The following is a 14,531-nucleotide window of genomic DNA, read 5'->3' as shown; positions in this document are numbered from 1 at the left end:
AATCAACTGTCAATTTTAGATGTAATACGGACCAGAAGATTAAATTGGGCAGGACATGGTATATGTATGGATGATTCCAGCAGTATAAAACAAACACCTTTAATAACAACACAAAGCCACTGGGAAGAACTCGAAGTAAATGGAAAGATGAAATTCAGAAGGAATGCATGGAAATGGGAATTACCAACTGGGAGGAATTAGAAAAAGACACACACATACAGTATTTCAGTGACAATGTTAAAAATTTCTAGGACGGGTAAAGGAAGTCATAGAAACAATTTGGCAATAGTAACCCAGATCTGGAAATGCCTCGTTACAAATTATAACCTGTAATAACTGCTACAAAATAGCAGAAAGCCAGACAATGCCTACTGCATAGAGAAACCTCAACAGTAGACCACAATTAACTTTTATAAAAATTCATAAGACTTCACTGTCAACATAAAATCAATGGGATGCCAATGTTCTTCTTGTGGTCAGTCAAAATGGAACAGTACATCCTTGCAGATATGATAGTATTACAGTGAATTTTACTTTTCACTTGCAGCTGTGATGATGTGAGAACTCTACTTACCCAATCGGTTCATCAATTAACAATCCATCTGCACATTCCTGCTTATACAACTTTGATTAATAATGACATGCACACAATTTAATTTTATAATGAGTGTTAAACTATGTTATAGGAGTTGTTTTAAGTGATGCCTATGTGCAGTCAGACATTCCAGTAAACTTTTAATGAAATCTGCATTCATTCAGAAAAGTTTCCATCTATAATTCTTATAATTTCAATCCTGATATTTCATTAAAGTTGCTGTAAAGTATGCAACTTATTTCTGTAGACTTAATTTTTATTCTTTAAGGTTCCTCACAGACAATAGTAGCACTTGGTAAGGTTTCCTTGCAGGTACAACACGCCATAAGCCAATGCGTAACAGCAAGAAGAATAAGAAAGTGTCCAAATGCTTTTAAGATAGAGATAGGCGATAGTCACTTGCAATAGTATCGAGGAACTACAATCGATATTCCTATCAATAGTTATAATCGAAACTACTGATTGTCACTACAAACTTTTTTTGTTAATTGGTTATAAACTGAATATATTTTCTGAATTACTATCTAACACATACTGAACTGTTAATTTAATAATATCTACTGAATTGAATCTGAATTATATACCAATAACACACAATATTATAATCTGTCCTTAAAGTCCCAACATTAGCCATCATTATATGTTGTTTGAACATGTAACCATTGCTTCAAAGATGTTTCCCATTAAAATAAGCATTTCCATTTTGTTGGGATGCAGACAGTTTCGTCTTTCATTGATTAAGTTTCCAGTTTTAGATAACAGTCTTTCTGAGGGAACTGATGATCCCAGTGAACACAGATAGCCTACTTCTTGGCCAAATTACTTAGTTGTGGGTGAATGATATATGATAAATTAAACAGATACGCAGAAACAAAATACTGGATTTGCTTAGTTAAGTGTGAAAAAATATATGCATGCAATTTGCGAAGTACTTAAATAGAGATATAACGAAAAAAATGTACTTGATAGAAGGTCCAGTTTATAAATTATAATTGAGGAACACTAGCTTGCACAATTTTGTAAATTAATAGAGGTTAAGAAAATTGGTTCCAGTCAATCAGAATGCAAAGAGAAAAGTTTGAATCATTGGAATCGACTCCTGAAAAAAGAATTGTTTTTTCCAGCCCTAATTTGAAATCTTATAATAATTAAATGGTCTTTCCTTTTTTCGATACTATCAATAACTGTCTGACTATCGATGGTTGAAGTTATAACTGTCAATAGTATTGATAGTACTATCGACTATTGTCCATCACAATTTTAAGATAATATAAATTCAGCGGGTAGAGCACACAAATACTCACACAGTTTTTTAATCTGTTGTCCAATATTAAGAGACAATATGCACAATTCAAAGATTCGTCCATAGCACACATTGCCTGAGATTCTTTGGGATTAATAGGAGAGGTTTTCAATAGCATGATTATTATTAGAGGGTTATGGTATACATATTCCCCAGACCTTACTGTGTGCGACATATCTGTGGTCTACAGGAATAAGGAGCACACTACAGAACTACTTTTAAAAAATGTCAGGATTCGAATTAGAAGAAATATAGATGGAGGTCTATTCCAAGTAAATACAAATTTTATTAAAAAGATGTTAGGATTGTGTGATTGCAGACGGGCACTATTTCGAACTTCTGTAACACAATTTAATACTCGTGATGAGATAAAATATAATTGTGTGCATATTAATATTAATCAGAATTGAAGAAGTAGAAATTCACAGGGAGATTATCGACTGATAAAATATTTTCTGGTGTGGCCTTGGTCCAGAGTTCCCATATCAATGCAGGTATAAGAGGAAGAAAAAACGCTCTGTAAATAGAAAAGTAGACGGAAACAGGAGAAAGACAGAACAGATCAACTGGACAAGGGAGGTGGTATCCAACACATACAATATGTTAAACACTATATTACATCAGATTGTTGCTAGTACAATCTTGCAAAAAGAGTGATATTGCTGATATATCAGAAAAAGTTTTTCTATGTGATATTCGTCCTAAACTGCATGAATGCAAGCAACAGATTTATCTATCTTCCTAGTATTTTAGTGATAACTATTATGGATTACTAAAATACTACTATTATGAATTGGGGGGATAAGGTTGCTCGCGTCTGTAGATTTACTACAAGTGCCTCCTGGATAACACAAAAAGGCCTGCAAACAGTACAAACTTGATGCTAAACAACAGCAGACAGCCGATTTAGCCAAATTATACTGGACAGCAACAAATGAACTAGAAGATTTCAGTTGGAAGAAGAAGAAGAAGAAGAAGAAGAAGAAGAAGAAGAAGAAGAAGAAGAAGAAGAAGAAGAAGAAGACGACGACGACGACTATTATGAATTATAATTTGTAAATAAGCTATTTCAAAACCTGGGTTTCTATTTTCAAGTGGTTTCTTATGACCCACTCTACCAGTTTGTAATATGCTCACTGAAAAAACAAATACATATGCCCAAGCACAATATTCCTTATGTGAAAATCTTTGTTGTTTTTGTTTAATGTCTTGTATCTGGCAATGAAGCCATTAGCATTCTCGCTTTCCAATATTTCAATCAGGAATCTAATCATGTAGTTTTCCCAACTAGGTCTGATGGACCCACTGACCAAAGACAGGTCCTCCATATATGATGGGAGTTGTAAGTAGGTGATATAACTGCCAAAAAAAAAAAAATGGTGCCCACAACAAAATAGTTATTCTTTAGCCACAAGATGATGAGAATGTGTTCCTAAGATACTATAACAAATATAACATACGGAGTTTTTTTTTTCTCTTTTTAAAAATTTACTGAAGATTATACAAAGTCAAATAAAAGTGTAGAAAAAGTGCTGTCAGTCAAAATTATACAGCATATTATAATTATAAAAGAAAGTTACAATATATATTAGGAAATACATGTTAAGAAAGGTAAACTCTGGACGAGAAATTATGATTATTAAAAAAAATGACACCCGAGATAGCAATCTCTAAGCGAAAGTATGTCCTGAGAAATTAGAAAGAAATAGCAAGAGAAGTCATCAAATTTTGTTATATTTAAAACCAGGTATTGATTCAATAAGAAAATGTATTTTTTTTTTTTTTATATATTTAGTTATAGAAAATGTTATTTCATGTGGTTACCATTTTCTTTGTGTGTGTGAAATACAACCATCTGAATTTCAAATCGAGCAAATGACTGAGGCTATCCAGAAAATATTAGAACATCATCTTTAAATGAACATCTCTCAACCAAAGGAAATACTAATAAGTTTTCTTTAGAAAAACACTAGGTGGCAACTGTGAGTTATATATGAAATATGATCTAGCTGAATCACTCCATGGAAGTAAAGGCCATGAATTTGAAATCAGTTATAATCCGAACTCAGTTTAAATGTTGAAAAATTATAAATGAATTGTAAAGACTTGGTCAAAATGTTTCACTACAATTTTTAATGTTCAAAATATAGGTTCTATACAATATAGTTATAAAATTATTGAAAGAACAATATACATTTCATTATAAAAAGAACTTCTATGTAAAAACGTAACTTCAGTGTGCTGAAATAACACCATGATTTGATACACAACTAAAAACCTTATAGTACTCTATAATTATCAATCAATAATATTATTTCCATTCCACCATACATCTAGAACACATACAAAACTGTAATACTATTATATTAGAAGACATACAGCACAAAAAATTGAATGCATAGTGGTAGTTATTTTATTTTATATAAAAAACTGACAGTGGTAGGAACACATGATGTGCAATCATACAAAACATGGAGAAAAGTGCAAGCTTATACTTATAGCATCATTAGAGGTTCCATATGCCCTAGTAAATTGATAAACTTACTACAAATGTATCATAAAGTTTCCGTTATTTAATAATTTAAGTGAAAATACTTGGGTTCTTACATACACAATACAGACAAAACTGAACAATGATGTTGTTAGTATCAAATCAGATACATTTGCACGGTAATGGATCATGGAGAAGAAAAATTTTGGCTCTGATAATTTTGTACATCTTCTGGATGTTTACAGTTAAAATATGTAACTGAAACATGTATCAACTAGCAAATGCAATTTTCAGGAGACACTAACGTAGTTTTCACGGAAATACTCTTTAAATATCTCAGAGTAAAATAATATTTAAATTATTAGTGCTCAAATCATTTGTGAAGGTAATATAACTAAATACAATAGATAATGCAGTCTTGGTGACTAATATATTTCTATCAGAATTTTAATTTTTTAGTTGGTTATTTAACAGCACTGTATCAACTACCAGATTATTTAGCACTGATGGAATTGGTGATAGTGACATGTATTTGCCAAGATGAAGCTGAGAATTTACCAATGTGATTACCTGGCATTTGCCTTACAGTTGCAAAAGTTTCAGATAAAAACCAACTAGGTAATCAGTCCATGCAGGTATCAAATTCACACTCAAACACAGTTCTGAACTGGCAGGCAAACACGCTTACTGCCTGAGCTATGGTGGTGGCCAGTATTGAAATTTTAATGATATAATAAATCCATAGGTAGAACCATCAAATCAAATAACAATAATTACTAAGGCATATAGGAACACCTAATTCACTATATTATAACAAGTGCTATGGCAGAAGGAAAGTTTGAGATGAGTAAGAAGATACCTCCACCACAACAACATGCTCTTCTTTTAAAAAGAACAATGCAGTATATTGAAAATTATAAAAATACTTAAAAACATATAAATCTTTCACTTCTTAATTTTGTATAATCTCATATTATGTCATGTATGAGGTAGACAATTCACTGATATTGCATGGCAAAGTAAGATATTTCTATTAAAAAAGAGTAAGATATTTCTATTTAAAAAAAAAGTATCTCTAAAAATAGTTATGAGACCTCAACTTCCTACACTGAGCAAAGTTCGAAAGTGCTTATGGTGCTTTGTTACAGGCCAATTGTTTGCTTTAACAGATTAATCGATATCACAAAGGATACTGTGAACAAATTAAGATGTTTTATCAAAATAAATGGAAGAGACAGGTAAATATTAGACAACATATGAAACAGCTTCCAACTATAAATATTTTGTTAATTTTCTTATGTATTGATACTTTTGCCTGTCCTTTATTGATTATTTCCATAAACTTTCAAGTAACTCCTATTTGTCCTTCCTTCTTTCTGTCACTTTGCTCATTTTCACCTTTTGTCTTAATTCTAATTTGATGATGGATGCACCATGTTTCTCTTAGAATCTGAACTTCTAACAGATGCAAGAACGAGGCTGTCTCTCAAACTGGTTCATCTCTGTAAAAACTTTGTTTTTGTATCATTCAATATCATTCTTTGAGTATTTTCTATATATTAAAATGTCAACACATCATGTACATAACTTAATACCACTTGCTTTATGAAAATCAAAGTTATTATTTAAATATTCACCTTAATGTAGTAAATGTATATAATAAATGCTACATCCGTTTAACTTCAATGTTAATTCCGTATCAAAAAAGGAATCTAAATGAAGTTGCGAACTCTCTGTTCTTCACATTTACACAGCTGTCAAAATGTTAGCGGTTATGTTTCAAGCACGAAATTTCCAGCTTTTGTTTCACATTAATGAGTAACTGCTTCTACAACCATGATGTAGAATTTCTAACATCCAAAATCAGGGAAATAAAAGACCTTTGATTTTCATTACTATACACCGTTATTGTGCCAACAAATTAACACTGACTTACATTTTAACCATTACTAATTATGAATTAATACTATTTTACCTGTACATAATCTTACGTATTTAATTTAATTGCAAAAAAAACTTGCTAATACTATTTTAACCCCTGAATATTCTCAAGAAAGAAGCAAGCTTTTAAGAAATGTGTATGATCACGATAAAAATTCAAGCCTGAGCATTTTATATATAAGATACAGATTAGTTGATGATGTCAGTTTACTCTGTCTCAAAATATTATAAATTGATATACTGACTGAAATTTAACTGAAAAAGAGAAATGTAAAAAGAATACTATAAAAAAAAAAACAGAAGCCATTATGACTAATTGCAAAACGAAAGTAGCATGATGATGACTATTAGAAAGAAACAAGGAAATAATATGTTCTGATCTTGTACTGCTAACATTCTGAAAGTGTGATTACGTAATGATAGTTGTGAAACATAAGAATTCATCAAAGTTCACAATTGAACATATTAAAGAGGGCAGCACTAGTTTGTTCATTTTATTATTAAAGAAATGCAAGTACGCACTTTTAAATGTTACTCATATGATACCGAGAACTAAATTCTGTTCCCGAAAGTAATGGAATAGTTACCATGGGTGTTATTACGAAGGTTTTATGGTGCTGTGTAGCAAGAGCATCTCACAGTCATATCAAATAATCTGATTACACTCTTCTTTACACACATTTATAATTCCTAGCTGCAAAGTTACCACTGAGTACAATAAAAGTATCTAAAATTAATATAAGAAAAGAATAATAGTTGTAATATGAGTAAATCATGTTATGATCTACATGTTACTACTTATATCTTAGTAAGTAAAATTCCACACATAACAAAGAACAAGAGTACATTAATTATATGACAAGATAAATATTATTTCATACATGCAGTTATACGTGTCACATGTCTTAATTATATATTGCACCTCCATGAGAAAGCCAAACGTATAACATTAAATATCACAAAGGCCTCCAGTTTTTGTCTTAGCCACGTCACTTATATAATGTGATAATATGTACTTTAATAATAAATTTATGTAAGAAATTAAAAATTTTTGTCATCCATGTTGAATCTTTCGTACACTACTTTTAACACTTGAATAATTGATTAAGTGGTGATCTTACTTGTGTTAATTGTGTAAGCATGTGCGGCTTACAGCTGTTTCGGTGCTTCTTCACACCATCCTCAGAGCCTCCTAGATCTCGGCGTCATCTCGAACCTCGCTGCCTGTTGTGTGGGTGCATTCAATTGTTGAAAAGTGTTCAAATGTGGTGTCAAATAGTGTGTGTTCTGAAATTGATCTAATATACAGACACACTAAAACACACCCTGATCAAATTCTCAACACACAGATCAATTTCAGAACACACACACTATTTGACACCACATTTCAACACTTTTCAACAATCGAACGCACCCACACAACAGGCAGCGAAGTTCGAGATGACGCCGAGATCTAGTAGGCTCTGAGGATGGTGTGAAGAAGCACCGAAACAGCTGTAAGCCGCACATGCTTACAAAATTAACACGAGTAAGATCGCCATTTAATCAATTATTTAATTTTTGTCAAACAGAAATATTACGCAGATATTTCCCCACAAATTAACAAGAGATTCATACTTTCTTAAAACCTATCTACGTAAAATGAAGTGATAAATCAGTGGCATCTAGGTCAAATCTCAATGTGTCCCCCATGACTCACAGATCAAATATCTAACATTTTTATTTATGTGAATAATTGCAACTCATTACACTCTCCAAATCATAATAATTATATTCACATTAATAGCTTTTATTATGAGGCAAGAACTTCCCTAAATGTTTATTGTGTGTGAGGAAATAGTATGTAATTAACATTTCGCGGGCTATAAGGAAGTTAACTCCCCTATGTGAAGGTTCGACCACAGTATAAAGAAGATACAGTAAGGTCAACTAGTCCATTTCGTGGGAACAAATTCTGAGTGCGCATGTCACGAAACCAGTGTATTGTCTGGAACCTCCACCAGATGGTTCTCCATCTACGACAGGCTGGCATAATTTAATATTAACTGAAAAGATTTATTACTCATCTTTTAACAATTTGAAAGACATGAGGCAAAGGAATGGCAACATAATCATAATAATAATTACTTCCGTATATAAACATCATGAAAATATTCATTAATTGACGTTAATTTTAAAGTCACTGGTAAATGCTTATGTTGGTAACGTAATATTGAATCATTAGCTACATAGATCATGACATTCATTTCGATGAAGTTACGTCAACAATGGATATAATACAATTTTGTTGACTATAATAACATTATATGGAAAGAAATGCAATGGATATGAAGAAACAGAATAAAACAGTAAGCACTTCGCTAAAAGTATGTTTTACTTCAATCATAAACACTGCAATTTTATATGTATTTTGAAAATAAAAAGTGAATTTTCATTAGACCTACATAATAAGACACAAATATCACTACAGAACAAAGGAATAATTACAACAGTTAATACAAAGTTTCATCTGAAAGTTTAGCACGTCTGAACAGCTGATCGCTAAAATCAGCTGTTAGCGCTGCCGATACTAGCGACATTGTTGGATTCATTGAGAACTAGACCTCCCTAAGCTTGATTTTAGTACCAACAACATCAAAGGTGCCGACAAGAGTTGTCTCTACTGTATCTTCTTTATACTGTGGTTCGACTTGATCTTGGCCAATAATTGTAACTGGTCAAGATCAAGACGAACATCCACATGTGGGAGTTAATATCCATGTAGGCCTCGAAAAGTTGATCACATAGTATTTCCTCACACACACACAATATATCAGTGCAAATAGTAACTGGAAGCCATTCAAGTCATGGATCGTATTTGCAATGTACATTTTGTGTGTCTGTAAACCGTCCTGTAGTTTTCAGTTGTTTCGCTGTTACTCAGATGCTAAGTGTTTTAAAGGAACACAACATACAGTATAACAAATATGGATCCGTATTGGAGGCCTTATAAAACATGAAAAATGTTGTTATAAATGCACATTTAACATGAGATCCAGTATATGAAGAAATAACTGCATATTCATAAAACCATAAAGCCAAGAAGTCAGAGAGTAAAAGAGGGCTTCAATTGGATTTCAAATACAGTAGAACTTGGTTATAGCGACCTCGTTTTGTGCGACACCTTGCCTATAACGTCAAATATTCTGTGGTCCCAACTAATTCCCCATAAGACATATGCTTTTCTACCTTGCTTAATACGACAAACATATATGCATCTACTTCGCATACAACGTCATTTTCAACCTCGGTTTGGAATACAATTTTCTAAGAACCAAAGTATTTTGCTGAAATCTGGCAAATCCTTTACTGTTCCCTTCTATCACAGACCTCTGGAATGCAAGCACATTCCCCATCCCATTGTAACCTATCCAAATTCATGCGGTATTAATGGTACCTGCATGCGGTTAGTTTCGACAGGAAGTTTTCACAAAGTGCATGCATTTTAACGCAGTATGGCCACTAAAAGAAGTGAGTGACACTTTAGAAGCCATTAGAATTGTGAACATTTCTATGAAGCTAGGAGAAGGAGCAGTGAAATTGCAACTGAAATAATGAACATAGAATTTAATTTAGAAAGTGTATATTGGGCAATTAGGAGACAACAGAGTAAAATGACTGATTACTTCACTCCTCAGTAAATAAGTTTGGTGAGTAATGAACAAACTGTTTTAATACAGAAAACTGTATTTATAATTGCACATATATTTTATTGTGTTAATGGTATGCTTAAAAGTGAATATATAAATCTAAAATAAGCCTAATTATGTTTATTATTTTTCATTTTCCACCTCACTAGACTGATAATATGAATCTCGGTTACTACAACACTCGTTTATAACAACATAATTTTCAAGGTCCCTTGGATATCATTATACCCAAGTTCTACTGTAGTTTGAAAATACTTTTGTTTTGGAACAGAATGTAATAACTAAACATTAATTTCACACTTCGTAAAAGTAACACAATCTCAACCATGCTAATTATATTGTGATATTTTAAAACATAAGATTTTGCTTCAAAGCATGATATAATTACATATTTATTTTAAAAGTTTTTAAATTAGCAAGTAATTACTATAATAATATATGAATATCAGTTTTATGAAATGTTGAAGCTCTTAATTATGTGTTTAGATTAATATTTTTCTTTCTCAACCCTTACGAAAAAGAAAGAAAGAAAAAAAAAGGATTTCTAATAATATATATGTTGTCTTTAAATATTGTTAATTTAAAATTGTGTATGTCACAAGCTTATTGGATAGGATTCCATACTTGATTATTATTTTGCTCATCATCACACCTACAACTGCATGAAGCCTTCCTCATAATTCATCACAATACCGAAACTAAATTAACAGAACATCTAACAAAAATTCTTTAACACAGAGAAGAGCTGTTAAAGCCAATATATAGTTGGTTCCTATAGTTAAGAAATTCTGTATAACTAAATAGTTGAAGGATAAGATAAAATAAAATAAACTGATAGAATATTCAAAATATAGTGCAAAGGAAAGAAGTTTGAACTGCTGATAGCACAGTGAACATTAAGCAACACATTTTCTTGAAAGCAGTGCTGTGTTTGTTCATTCATAAGTACCTGATTGTGGAGAAGCCAATCTGAGTGTGAAATTCATTATGGTTGTATTTCCTTGTTCCACAGTAATAGGAACAGGAGCCAGTGGTTCATAGCCCCAAGCTGTGACAGCAAGCTGATAATTGCCTGGAACGAGCAGGCGCCAATATTCGCCTCTTGATGTCGTTGTTACATTGTGGAGTATACCCACCACACCAATTTGTGCACCTTCAACACCATTTCCTTCTTCATCCAAAACAAGTCCTGAGATAAGAAATATAGTTTTTAATTTTTTAAATACTCTATCAATGATCAAAATCAAGAACAACGAAAACAACAGAAACAAGTACTATACTCAGAATAAGGTCAATTAGGTTTACTACTACCACACATCATCAACTGCTATATCTCTGCATTACTTGTGGCTTGGAGAAAAGGTACTGGTCACCCTACTTCATTAACTCCGACTTAGTTGCCTTATGAGAGATGCCTTATTATTGTCACTTATGATGTTCAAACCTGCCTTCAGACAGATGACTAAACAACAATTTGTGGCTTACCAAGTGCAGCATACCTGACAATACCTCTTTTGATCTCATTACGAGGCCTGTCTAAAATGTATCCGACCTTAAATTTTCCCGCGCAAAGTAGTGATTCTAAGGCGGCGCCACTGTGCACGGTGGAAGGAGGAACCATAATGCGCATGCTTGAATTTTTTCACCGCATTCGCTTGTGCCAGTCACTGGCTGGTGGTCGCCAAATAAGGTGCTGTTCTAAGTGTTTGTCGGATTTAGTTTTCTCGCAAGATGACTGAACGAATTGAGCAAAGATACTGCATCAAATTTTGTCAAAAGCTTGGTGATTCTCAAAGTCAAACAATTCGTAAGATTCAGCTGGTGTTTGGGGAAGATGCGATGGGTGTAACACAAATTAAGGAGTGGTTCAACCGATTCAAAGATGGCCGCACATCAGCGGAGAGTGAGCAGCGTTGTGGCAGGCCCCAAACTGCTCGGAGTGCAGCTGTTGTTGAGAGGGTGCGAAATTTAGTGATGGCAGATCGTCGTTTGACCGTGCGGGAGATTGCTGAAGAGGTTGGAGTGAGTAAAGATTCTGCACATGCAATTTTGCGTGATGATTTGAACATGAACCGAGTGGCTGCAAAATTCGTGCCCAAGTTGTTGTCCCCGGAACAAAAGACCTCCGTCATGACGTTGCACAGGAACTTCTGGACACCGTCAACACTGATCCTGGGTTTCTGAACACACCGTGATAACTGGAGATGAGTCATGGGTGTACGGGTATGACCCAGAAACAAAAAGACAGTCGTCGCAATGGAAGCATCTCGAGTCTCCAAGGCCGAAGAAAGTGCTGCAGGTGCGAAGCAAAATCAAGGTGATGCTGACTGTTTTCTTTGATGTCCGTGGAATTGTGCATCATGAATACGCACCGGAAGGACAAACGGTGACAAAGGAGTACTATCACGATGTTCTCCGGCGACTCCGTGATGCAGTTCGGCGCAAAAGACTAGACATGTGGACAGCGAACAACTGGCACTTGCATCACGACAAAGCCCCCGCACATTCATCCCAATTGATCCACACTTTCTTGGCCAAACATGGAATTACAACCGTTCGCCAACCTTCCTACTCTCCAGACCTGGCTCCTTGCGACTTCTGGTTGTTTCCAAAATTGAAGACACCACTGAAAGGATCCCGTTTTGAGAGTAGAGAAGAGATAATGCGGAATGCGACGACGGAGCTGAACACCATTCCAAAAGAAGACTTCCAGAGGTGTTTCCGGCAGTGGAAGGATCGGTGGGCTAAGTGTGTGCAAGCACAAGGGGCCTACTTTGAAGGGGATGAGGGTCCCAACTCCGTCAGGTATTTGAAATATTTTTTCTGGCTAAAGGTCAGATACTTTTTAGACAGGCCTCGTATGTACCTAAATTGTATCAGTATGTAATTACTTAATTCCGATCCAGTTTTATGTTCAACTATGTAAGCAAGTTTTAATCCTGGTTGAGTGTAAGAGAAGGCCTTAAGGCCTTAACTCTGCCAGGTTAAATAAAGCCATTATTATTATTATTATTATTAATACCCAGGTACCAGTATTTAAACACAGACACAATAAGAACTATATCATCAATTCTATTTATAAACATATTTTTCTACGTTACAATATTAATTACATAAATACAAACTATACAAAAATATCAGGTTATGTAACAATACAGTGTTACAGTAAATATTCCAGGAAGATATTATTATATCACATATTTGAGTAGAATGTGTTAATTTATGCAATAAAGATTTCACTGAACCTCTGGGTTTCTTAAAAGCATTTGTAAGTAAGTATTAAGTTTAATTTTTTCTTTACTTCTGAGAACATTTTGACACCAGATGTTTTAGTATGTTTACTTTTGAATGTGAGCGCACGTGCACACACACACACATAGTGTTCTGTCAAATGGCAGGTCTTTCACTGCAAACCCAGCATTCTCCAATCTTTCCTATTTTCTGCCTTCCTCTTTGTCTCTGCATATGACCCATATATTTTAATGTCGTCTAACATCTGATATCTTCTTCTGGTTCAAAATTTCTTCCAGTGCATCCTTCAGTACGCAGTTTCTTTTGAGTCAGTGACCTGATCAATTCCTTTTTCTCTTCCTGACCAGTTTCAACATCATTCTTTCTTCACCCACTCTTTCGAACATTCCAATTTAATAACATTGTGCCAAAAATATATATGCTCTACTGTTTAGATGCTGAACAGACTAACAATGAACCATATGCTATTTTTGGTAAGTGCCCTTCATGCACTTTATTTGAATGTATGTCTTAAGATTTAGTTACATTAATTTCTAGTGTTAAATTGAAAACTGAGTGGTAAATTACCATAGTTGATTAAAAGTACAGTCGAAACTAGTCAACTAAGGTAATTTATTACTTAGTTTTCATTTTAAACTAGAAAGTTGTTATTACTAAATCTTAAGTAATACAAAATGTTAAAAGTGTGTAATCAAAATATATATGAATACAGGTGTGAATCATTCTGAAAATTTATAACAAAACAAATTCACATGTTATCAATTTCACTTCATATTTAAAAACTTCCTGCCATGTAAAAAAATTCACTTTACTTTTTTTTTTTTACTTGGTTATTTAACGACCTTGTATCAACTACGAGGTTATTTAGCGTCGATGGAATTGGTGATAACGAGAAGATATTTGGCGAGATGAGGCCGAGGATTCGCCATTTATTACCTGATATTTGCCTTACAGTTGGAGAAAACCTCGGAAAAAACCCAACCAGGTAATCAGCCCAAGCGGGAATTGAACCTGCGCCCGAGCGCAACTCCTGATCGGAAGGCAAGTGCCTTAGCCGACTGAGCTACACCGGTGGCCAAATTCACTTTAAAATACACATACTTAAAGATGGATTCTGTAAGTCAAGGAACTATTTTAATACTTAACATAATTCTTCGAATCAATAAATTTGTAATAAATCAACACTATTTACATTTTGTAACACCAAGAAAATGAACGATAATATACAGCTGCGTTTACAAAACACTCACTTCAAGAAGA

At 33.6% G+C, this 14,531-nt stretch overlaps 1 protein-coding gene across 1 annotated transcript in view; it reads right to left on the bottom strand.

Moving 5' to 3' along the window:
- Positions 1–14,531, bottom strand: part of LOC138701219 (carboxypeptidase D-like) — an 82,113-nt gene that overhangs the window by 57,344 nt on the left and 10,238 nt on the right. Inside the window, exon 5 of the mRNA XM_069827891.1 lies at positions 10,969–11,208. Within this exon, the coding sequence (XP_069683992.1) occupies positions 10,969–11,208 (240 nt within the window). The remainder of the gene's footprint in view (positions 1–10,968; positions 11,209–14,531) is intronic.

This window comes from Periplaneta americana, chromosome 6 (genome assembly GCF_040183065.1).
Source record: "Periplaneta americana isolate PAMFEO1 chromosome 6, P.americana_PAMFEO1_priV1, whole genome shotgun sequence".
In the NCBI taxonomy this organism is placed as follows: domain Eukaryota; kingdom Metazoa; phylum Arthropoda; class Insecta; order Blattodea; family Blattidae; genus Periplaneta; species Periplaneta americana.
Note: the sequence above shows the minus strand (reverse complement) of the source record. Positions and strands in the feature narration are given on the sequence as shown.